Source organism: Amia ocellicauda, chromosome 7 (assembly GCF_036373705.1).
Source record: "Amia ocellicauda isolate fAmiCal2 chromosome 7, fAmiCal2.hap1, whole genome shotgun sequence".
NCBI classification, from domain to species: Eukaryota; Metazoa; Chordata; class Actinopteri; order Amiiformes; family Amiidae; genus Amia; species Amia ocellicauda.
Window position 1 is genome coordinate 7,843,477 of NC_089856.1, and position 11,436 is coordinate 7,854,912.

Here is an 11,436-nt window from a genome sequence, read left to right on the forward strand (position 1 = left end):
CAGAAGTGCTGTACAAGTGCCATTAGGCTATATGACAATTTCACTTCTGCTGTGCTCCTCCCCACTCCATTCCCAATGTAGTCATACAGCAATGCCATTAACACAGGTCACACTGCTACAATTACATTGCTGAGAAAAAGTATATGCCTTCCATCCCTTTGATTTTTCAAATTATATTTTGTGCAATTAAGTGTGCGTGTTTGTATGTGCATTGAACAGTAAGCAGACTGGAAATATGCGTAGTTCAAAGGTGGAGCAGGAAACAAATGTTGATTGTATTTATTACAGAATTCATCTTGTTTCATAAGCTAATGTTGCTTGTGAACATGCTATTCTTGCACTCTTTTGAATGGTATACTTACATTAAAATGTCTCTCACTAGAAGGACTTTTGAAAGATGTACAGCCAAGTCAAAAACAGTTAATGTACCACAGAAGATGCTACAAATCAGATTCACTTTAGATGGAGTAAAGTATGAATGATTGGGTTGAATTGCATTGCATTTCATAAAGAACAATACATTAAACCTGAAAACAGGGTTATGTGAAGAATTAATCTCCTCTTCCCAGGTGGTTCAGTTTCTTTCCTTTCTTCAGACTTGTTTCCTGTTTGCTTTGCCTGCAGTGTATCAGGACTCATTCTCTATATGAGTTATGGTGAAGATGCTCCCCTGGGCTTGGTAGATCATTCAAATCCTTCTGAGTTGGGGGACCAGTCTTTTGTCATTGCAGGTTTCTTGCTTCTTTGGGTTCTGCATAGATCAGTTGCTCAGAAATTAGCGTCGCCTTGAATCTGAGCAAGTTCTGACCACTCTTAAGTAACAAACTTATAATGGCAAAAGAGCTACTGTTGTGCATCCAATCAATTAAATTATATGGATCATGTAGTAATATCTTTGGGATGTCGCAGTTCATAAGTGACTAATTAAATACAAAATATTTGCATGAATGATTGAAACTCTGAATATTGTGGTTTAGGTTCTCGCTGGATTAAATACAAAATATCTTGAGCTGCAAAAAAGGGACACAGATAGGTTTTGCCAGTGTGGCTAGCTATTGTTTTAATTATAATTCAGTGTTATTATTAATAATAATAATAATCATAATAATAATAATAATTATACGGAAAATGAAAAAGGAACTATATTAGGGCATATACAGCTGTTATAATCCAGATGAGCCTGTTATGTAGTAGAATGTCATTGGGAAGTGTATCATTAATGTGCCAGGCAGCCTGTCACCAGCCTGTCATCCACACCACTTCATACTGCTTGAAATAAGTAATTAGTTATGTCATTAGCTATGGTAAGCTAATTATTCAATAGAAATAGGAACCCAAGCCCCCCCATCCATACCTAATAGCACTATTATAATATAATACTGCAAATGTATAGTTTTATGGCATAGGAGAGGGGTCTAACAGCATTTGCAAGTGAAGACCATGTCTGGGAATGTGACCGCATGTGCCAGGTCCCAGCATGTGAGGTGAGTCTAATAGGGCTATAGAAACAGACATGCAGTAAATTATTAAAGTTAATAATAGATTGGAAGCTAAATGTAATTAATATTATGATGCGTTTCCATACTACATTGTGGCTGTCCTATACGACACTCTGTGGCTGTTCAATATGAGAATATTCACCTGCCATTTTGGCTGGTATTGAAATATTAACTTCATGTACACCCCACATCTTCACTAGATAACTTTTATTTGGACTGGTATCACACATCAGTGGATGCAAATGTTTTCTGTTATTAATTCAAAAGAAAAAAATAATTCAAAAGTACCTCGGCATTAAAAAAAAGCCCTTTCATGTCAAAAACTGTTAATTTTGCAAGTTACCTTTCAATTTTAACAACTCCAACAAACTTCAAGAATAAATTGATGCTTAAGACTTTCGCAAGTTTACTTTTTATAGACCATTTTGAAGCTGTTAAACTGTGAACAATTTAAAAACAATAGAAACATCTTTCAATGGATGGAGAGGTATTGTTTTCGTAGCATAAATTACAAGTTGTGAATTAGGAACCGGAGATAAATGTAAAAAAACATAGTTTGTATTCTACTTAGATTGCTTGAGGGCACAATTGTACACATTCAAATCTTTGTGATACCATAGTTTTAATTTTCTCGTCACATTTATAAATGTTACAAATGTATATGTTCACTGTCCGTTCTATACCCTGCATTTTCACTGTTTATGTGGATACAGTGGGTATTTTTATAGTTGAGTTTGAAGCTGTCAGACCATCTTAAGAGGTTGATGTGCTCAGTCAGGAGGAATGATGCTTCTAGCCAATTGTAGATTTGTATGCTACTATATAGCTCTGTTCCTGCCCACCTTGTGCACTAAATGATTGCGCTTGTTTGCTGGGATTCATGGTGTTTAATCAAAATATAATAACAGTGTTGGAAGATAACTATGTAACGAACTCCATATGAACTATAATTACATAAATATCATAGTATGGAATGGATCACGGTATGCTATTACATACGTTATGTACCACAATAATATTATAATACTGGTACACTGCTGCAACACCACTTGCATGTAAATGCCTCAGTTCAAAGCCCAGTTTTCTCTGTACTTTTCTTAGCTTTTTAGGTTACTATATTTGTCTCCTGGTTCAGAATATATCTAATCCAAGAGTAGTGGTAAGATGATTGATTGATTGATTAAAGTCTAAAGTTAGCAATGCCCCACAGCCCACTAATAAGACTAACAACAGACAAGAGCACTCCTGTTTTACTGATGATTTTACAGCTAAGAATTGTTTATTCTTCTTGTAATTTATCTAAAAATGCTAATAACTCTTTCCCCAAAAGTCATGATTTATTTTATCAGACGTTTCTCAGTGCCCAGTTCCAATTGTATCTGAGAAATATAATTTGGTACGCATGACCTAGAACTGGCCAGACAGGAAATGAGAAGCAAATCCCAAAGCTGTGCTCATAGAATAACTATTGTCTCTGTGGATAACGCAACATGAAGAAGGCTATAAAATAGTTACTGTGCATGGCACAATAGTTTATGGATTTATTTTATTTATTTTTAATTATTTTTCTTTTCCCTACATCTATTTAGAATGACATTTAAAATTAAGCCATTCTTTCTTTTTATTTTCCAATTAGAGAATTCAGACTATACCAAATCTATTTTCTTCCTCATGAGCTGTCTTTAGGCTCCTAGATCTGCCATAGTTAAGACCTTAAAACCCATTGTGTCTTTCCCCTTCATTTTGGCTGCAGGTCTTTAATCAAATCCAAGGGCAACAGTGTTTGCATACAACCTTGCAACTGCGGAATATTGATGTGCAAATCAAGTCATAATTGTAGTGCCTCCCTCAATGTCTCGGAGAAAGGCTGATTAAACTGTAATTAGTTTTATTGAGCTCCCCTGAAGTTGCTGTCTTGCACTTGTCCTGCACACACAATGAGGCTGTTGGCTGGAAATGTGGCTTCTGTATCACAGAGCACTCAAGTCCAGTCACAGACATATTTATGGACATTTTAGAAAGACGTGACTTTAAGAACTTTACATTTCTTTTAGATATGTTCATTCACACATACTGAGTTTTCAATACAAGGAAGCATGGCGTGCCCCCTGACCCTTTCCAAAATAATGATTTAATATAGATATATATCGAGTATAATGGGAAATATTGGTTGTTGTTAAATCTTGTTTATTTCCTATAATGGGGGGAAACTGACCTTTTTTGAATTGGTGTTTTTTCACAGAATGCAGAAAAAGGCCAAGTAGGTTTGTATTCCACTGTGTTTATAAATACAAAACATGTTACTTATTAAATATTTTAAGCCTATGTGTCTGACAGTTTCACAGTAACTCATTATTGTCCATTATTATCACAAGGACAGCATTACACACTACCATTCACTACCTGCCGGGGCACCCTAATAGTTATCATAATTTCGTTGTTGTGATAATCATGCACTACAGCATGACCAGGTAAGTCTTGATTACAGCGAGTCAATGTGCTGGCAGTCAAATCAGGAGGTGTTTTATGTCATTTATGCCCAAGCTTTTAACTCCTATTATTTGTAGGAAGTATGTATAACACCTAGAATCTGATCGCTGCAGTGTCTGGTCAGGGTTTATACAGACATGAAAACTTCATTTAATTTATTTACAGTTCTGCCAATATGCAATATGCTGTTATACCATTTGTTTATTGACTTTACATTAATAGCTACTGCAGTATTCTAGAAAAACTGTTTTGTTTGTAACTTGTGTATATTGACTTAATTTTAGAGATTTCTCTATTCTTACTTTGTTGTAACTGTCTAGGCCAGTGGATGGCACTGAGCATTTAATACAATGGTTGTTGTTTGATTGTAGTCCGTTTTTATATTGATTAACTGGGATGATTTAGCTACTGGAGAATAAGACAATTTAAACAATACTAGTATTAGAGTTAATAGAGAAGTTTATTCCATAAGCTACAACAAGAATAAAGTTAAAGCCAGGAAAGAGTGTCCCTTGCCTCCTGAATTAATGTTATGTAAATGGGTAGACATCAAGTGCAACCTCTGTGTTACACTTTAATTTGCATTGACAAAATGACGTTATGCATGCGCTGCTGTGTTCAGGGTATATGACACTTAATTGGAAAGTGAGCCATTAACCTGCTATCTTTCCTTGTGCATTGCAGTGATTTGTGAGCACTTTGTTCACTTCATTGTTTCTCTCCAAGTCTCACTCAACCTGTGGGAGTTTAAGTCTGTAGCAGCAAATCTGTAACAAAAATCCAACCTGTCTCAGTAGTACACACAATAAAGATTGCCATCAAAGGAATGTCACTCAAACAAGTGTTTTTTAGAGAGGCCATTAAAGCTCTATACCATTTGCTGATTTTGCACAGGACAAAACTTAACCCCTCAGTTGAGTGGGTAAAGTGAAATATTGTCTAGATATTTGTAATTGTTTTGACTGGGTAAGGTGATCCCAGGATGTGGTGAACACTATTCCACTGAGTGTAGAGGATCTTTTTTAACAACAGGGAAAAAGTAAAAACAGGGTTCAGTTTCACTATTGTTTATTAAGACCACCTGCCTAATATTGTGTAGGTCCTCCTTTTAGCCGCCAAAACAGCCCTGACCCGTCGAGGCATGGACTCCACTAGACCTCTGAAGGTGTGCTGTGGTATTTGGCACCAAGATGTTAGCAGCAGATCCATTAAGTCCTGTAAGTTGTGAGGTGGGGCCTCCATGGATCGGACTTGTTTGTCCAGCACAGCCCACAGATGCTCAATTGGATTGAGATCTGGGGAATTTGGGAACTCGTGATTCATCAGACCAGGCCACCTTTTTTCATTGCTCCGTGGTCCAGTTCTGATTCTCACGTTCCCATTGTAGGCACTTTCGGCAGTGGACAGGGGTCAGCATGGGCACCCTGACTGGTCTGCGGCTACGCAGCCCCATATGCAATAAACTGCGATGCACTGTGTGTTCTGACACCTTTCTATCAGAACTTTTTCTCACATTTGATCGGACCACACAGGCCAGCCTTCGCTCCCCAGGTGCATCAGTGAGCCTTGGCCGCCCATGACCCTGTCACCGGTTCACCGCTTTTCCTTCCTTGGACCACTTTTGATAGGTACTGACCACTGCAGACCGAGAACACCCCACAAGAGCTGCAGTTTTGGAGATGCTTTGACCCAGTCGTCTATCCATCACAATTTGGCCCTTGTCAAAGTCGCTCAGATCCTTACGCTTGCCCATTTTTCCTGCTTCTAACACATCAACTTTGAGGACAAAATGTTCACTTGCTGCCTAATATATCCCACCCACTGACAGGTGCCATGATAATGAGAATATCAGTGTTATTCACTTCACCTGTCAGTGCTCATAATGTTATGGCGGATCCTTGTATATATATACATACACACACAGTACCAGTCAAAAGTTTTAGAACACCCCCATCATGTCCAGTGAATAACTTGAAATGGTACAAAGGTAAGCGGTAAACTGCCAGAAGTAAAAAAAAAAAGTTAGTTACCAAAAACTGAAAAACTTGCAATTTAATGTTTCTACACCCTCTTAAGCATTATTTGGCAATGTTACGCACAGCTCCTGTGCATAGAAGTTACACCATATTCCTACAATGTGCACATTGTTTGAAAGCTTATTCTCTTGGCTACCAGCGCATTTAATTTTCAAACACATCCAATTTACAGTTTCCGTGTTGCCCGCCGTAATTCAGAGCCCATGGAGTAAACGCACAGTCTGCTCCGGAGAGGGTCCCATTCAGAGATCACAGATCACCCAGAACAACCTAATAATTAATCCAGTATATATTTGATGATCTATGAAACAGAGAAGTTCAGATCCAATTATATTAAATTGTTTTCCATCTTGACATTGTGAGCTCTCTATGGGTGTGTGTTGCTTCTACCAAAACACGGATGGTCTTGTTTTGATCAGTAGACTATCTGGTTCCAGAATATGTCATAATTGTCAGTATTTTCTGAGATTTTGTATTCCTACTCAGACCAAGTATCCCCCCACCCCCATTTCAGAATGTGGGGGTGGGCTGCGTAAATACGGTGGAGGGTATGAAAAACACATTTTTCATAACAGAGAATGCTTCACGTCATTAGAAACCGAGAGTATCAAGTGTTTGGTAAACAACACAACAGTGAAGATTACACATGGGATTAAAGTGAAGCACATGGATTTGGTGCACCAGAGGGGGTTGTCAGTTTAAGGGGTTAAATTTTGTTAAACAAAATGATTCCATGATTTCTTTTTTATCTCCAATTGTTTATTTGTTCTATGCTTTCATTTCAGAGTAAATTGAGACACTAAACTGTGTGCATGTGTGTGTGTGTGTGAAAAACCAACATAAAGTGTCTCAGTAAGGTGTTGGGCCACCACAAGCCGCCAGAATAGATTCAATGCTCTTGGCACAGATTCTACGAGTCTCTGGACTCTACTGGAGGGATGGAACACCATTCTTCCAATAGATATTCCCTCATTTGGTGTTTTGATGATGGTGGTGGAGAGCGCTGTGCAGTCTCTTCCAGGATGACAATGCCCCCATCCACAAGGCACGAGGGGTCACTGAATGGTTTGATGAGTATGAAAATGATGTGAATCATATGCTATGGCCTTCGCAGTCACCAGATCTCAACCCAATTGAACACTTATGGGAGATTTTGGACTGACATGACCACTCCCATCAGGATAGAAATGGTGATCAGAACTTTGTAATGATTTGCAGTGACCCTTCCCGCTAAGGGGTCAAGTGAACCCAAACCATGCCAGGGTAATAACCCTCCCAAAGCATAACGTAACCTCCGGACCCCCTCACTGTAGTGGTCAAGCAGTCAGGTATGTCGAGAATATGGTGAAGGATGACTCATCTGACCATATCACTTTTTGTCCACATCTCTGTAGACCAGTGCCTATGGTTTTTGCACCACTGAACTCTCAAATGTGCATGTGTCTTTGTAATGAGGGGTTTATGCACTGCCATCTTGATCCTTGTGTGTGTGTGTGTGTGTGTGTGTGTGGGTGGGTGTGTGTGTGTGTATATATATAAATATAAAATAAAAAAACTAAAGTTAAGTGCTTTTCTGATATCAAGGGAGAATTCCTGTCAACAGAAAAAGATGATCATTGATCATGCCCACAAGACACATCTTTTGTTTTGACAGTTTTTGAATGTACAATGACATCTATTAAAGCTGGACCCGTGGTTGCAGGGGTGCTGTGGGATGAGAAGGAAGGAGAGTTGTTTAATCAGCTGACAGTAGTTCAGTTATCCCTCTCTCTCTGTGTTTGACATAATCTATGTCAAGTTCCGCTTGTCTCCAGTTGTGACAGACTGGTTTGATCAGCGTGCCTCATATCCAGATATTCCCTTTGATTTTCTCTTCTACATATAATGAAGCACAACTTTACTTCTCCCTCAATTATCAATCCCATTTACTTTTTTCTAATCCCCCAAATACCCTATCCTGATGGCACCTTTTTTTTTTACATCTTTTTGTCAGAGAACATTTGAGAACTTTTTTTCTGTCCAAAACCAAAATATATTATTCTTCTTAATACGACTTTATTGCCACAGACCGACACTGTTTCTAAGTTGTGGTTTTAATTCGTATTTGTATTACATTTTTATAACACATCATTGATACTTTGTTGTAATCAAATTTGTTCCAGTCAAACAGTTTTTGAAAAGACTCTGCAAAACAGTGTTGCAGGTAGTGCACAAGGGAATCAAGTGTTTGTTGCATAAAGTATAAAATAACTGCCAACATGGAACTCATATGGAGGAATGTGGGTGCTGCCCCACCTTAGATGTTGATTGGTGGAGCGGTGTCTTCAAGTTAAGGAGATTTGATACACAACTAAAATGTAATATGAATCCCAGTCTTTGAATGGATTTTGGATTAAAGCCAAAAAAAATAAGACTGTTTAATGAAATATATTTTTCAGTTACCAATTATGTGGATGCTGCATGAAATGGTGCACAGAACAAATTGGCCTGAATCCAAGATAAAACACACTAGAATGTTTTTCATTCATTGTTTGCAACCTCTAATCATTAATTGTTTTCTCTTTAATTCTCATTTTAACATTCTGTACATCTTTAATATATTATCATGTTGCTTTTGCTACAGGTACCAAATAGTGTCTCCATCAGAAAAGTATCCATAACCCTTATGCTAAACCTGACGTATGTCAATGAGAATGAAAATGTAACTATGCACATGTAAAAAGGAGACCATGTTTCTGGATAGTGATCCAGTTTGGCATTTAACATGGAAAATGTACTCTCCACCTCTCATGCGATGTGTAATTACCAGTATGTTCCTGTTTAGGAAAGAATGGTAATATAGGTATGTTCAAAATATTTTCTGTCTTTCTCTTTTCAGGTGGAGAACTCTGCCCTAGCCCTGGCGAACGAGAGTCAGAGGGAAGCGTACGAGAGGTGTTTGGATGAGGCAAGTACCTTTACGCCCAGGGCCCCTTATAACATAAGACTAACAACCCCACAAGAGCCACACTACAGCAATATTTGAATGTGTATTGTATGGTATGATATCATATACAGGGTTTACTCCAGGAATTTGGACATGGCAGTATGTTTCAGATTTGTTCATTTACTATAGCTGGCTGTCGGTGGCACTTATCTAGAGAGGTTTTAATGCTCGGTCTACAGTATCTATAAAAGGAACTGGTTATGTAGATTACTACTACTGATATACATGCACATACCTATACAGTAAGTATAGTTCTGACTATATTTATTAGTGATAGTTGTATGTCATCTGCATTATTTTTTTTAGTGATTATTTTTTTAATGATAGTTCTTGTTACTTATCCTGTTTTGTTTTTAAATTTGAATTTCCCTTCATAATTGTTTTTAAATAAATATTGAATTGCCAATTTGTTCCCCTTCAATGCTCAGCCATTTTAGAACAGCTAATTATGAGTCATCGAATTTGAGAGCTGCAAGGCCAGTACTGGCCCAGAAGACATGACATCACATACTAATCCCATGAATAATTTGTATTGTGAACCCATCTGTTGTTGCACTTTAGTTAAATGAGAGTACAAATACTGAGTCACAAGCTTTCAGGGGCCAGAGTAAGAGTCCCGGGTTGCTGGTGAACGGTTAACTCATTGTGGATACTTTAACCCCCTTGAGCAATGTACCAGACACATACACATTACTGCATTGCCAGAGATTGCGTTACAGCCAGCTGGACTGCATGGTGATTTTTTGATCTGTACCTGTCCTCTTGCTGTTGCTGAACCCTTGGGGTTTCTATTGAAGATTGCAGTGTGATTTTGAAATGAAAAGACATCGTTCTCCTCCTCTTCCACCTCCTCCTGTTGAGTTAGATGTTCAGTTATCTATGTTCCTCTTTTTCATGACTTTTACAATTTCAATCAGATCTATATAGTAGGTTATAGCTGTCCCAATCTAGAAATACTGCTTTACCACTGTATTCACATTTTGAGCTCTGGGATTTGTGTTTTTCTTCCCAATCCCAGCCTCTGTATATCCTTGACTACTCCACGAAAAGCAATGTAATGGTCTGTGCTCAGACTGGACTGCATCTCTGTTCTTTGAGTGAGTCTATTTTTAAGCAGAGCTATAATAACACAGGTAGCTAACACCTGTTTAAGATGCTAAAGGGTTGTCTTGCAGTTTTTCTGGTTTTATCCTTCACCATCACCTCTCCTCATTGTCAAAGCTCTGCAGTTGCTATGATGGAGAACCTTCTTTTACTTCTTCAGTCCTTTTGTGAAACGCACACATTTTCATTTTCTTATCGGATTTTATGGGATGCTCTAACCTGTTCCAGTTAAACACTGTGAAAACTCTCCAGATTACCTCATTACTTAATTATCAAGGTCATTACCTCCAACCAGTTAAAGGAATCAGGATTAATATATCATGTGGGAGGTGACTGCTGAAGCATTGCAAAGCTAAAGGAGAAGCATAGCTGAATATGTATATAAATATGCAAAGATAAGAACAGCAATTTTACTAAGTGTTATGGTAGGTGTGCTCCACAGTGCCTAGGTAGCAGAAGCCTAATTTAACAATAACGGGTTAGAATTGAGAGGAGGTCATCGGGCTCATCTTGCATTGTTGATCTTGAGGAAGTCTTCTGGGATGTTCTGTGTTGACTTTGTCAGTACTATTCTGGATGTGGATGCATGATCTGCTCATTTCAAGATAACAGATCCATTTCTAGTGAGAAGATCTACACCAGGGGCAATAATTTTCATAAGTGGTCTATGAATGTCAGTATGGCATCACGGGCCACATATCTGTTTTGTCATGAATTATTATTATTATTATTATTATTATTATTATTATTATTATTATTATTATTATTATTTGAACATATTGTAGCAACCTTGCCTTTTGATGGTTGCTGTTGAAATAAAATGCAAAAGAAATAGAAGTCTTCCAAAACTAACTGGCTTTATAACTTTATTATCCATTTCAAAGAGGTACATCGACTTTCCTCTTTTTCCTTCAGGTTCCAATAAACCGCACACAGGTCACTTTCCCATTAACTAACTCCTATGCAACTCCCCGAGCTGCGCGTCACCACGCCCTTATATATCCCACTATCAGGTGACTCCTACCCCCCCAATCACCGCTCTCTGGCTATACCACCTGGAGATGGGGGGAGCCACACAAACACAATTAACCCACGAACATTCCTCCCTAACCCATCACATTAACACCCCACATATAACACACATTCACACTCATGCACACACACAGACAGACAGGGTCCCCGAACTAACCCACCCACCCTGCATACACACTTTTACATCCTCCCCCCACCTTAGGGCTTCCCTACTGGCACATACACACAGACACCTGCCAGGATCGCTACAATATTTACACTGATATTTATTGATCTAACTTAAAACTTT

The 11,436-nt window shown here is 38.3% G+C and overlaps 1 protein-coding gene across 4 annotated transcripts in view; it reads left to right on the forward strand.

The window, feature by feature from the left end:
- The window catches only part of nckap5l (NCK-associated protein 5-like), a 112,621-nt gene that overhangs the window by 64,859 nt on the left and 36,326 nt on the right, over window positions 1-11,436 (forward strand). For all 4 annotated transcript variants that reach the window (XM_066708165.1, XM_066708167.1, XM_066708168.1 and 1 more), the window contains one exon: window positions 8,904-8,972. In XM_066708165.1, the coding sequence (XP_066564262.1) occupies window positions 8,904-8,972 (69 nt within the window). The remainder of the gene's footprint in view (window positions 1-8,903; window positions 8,973-11,436) is intronic.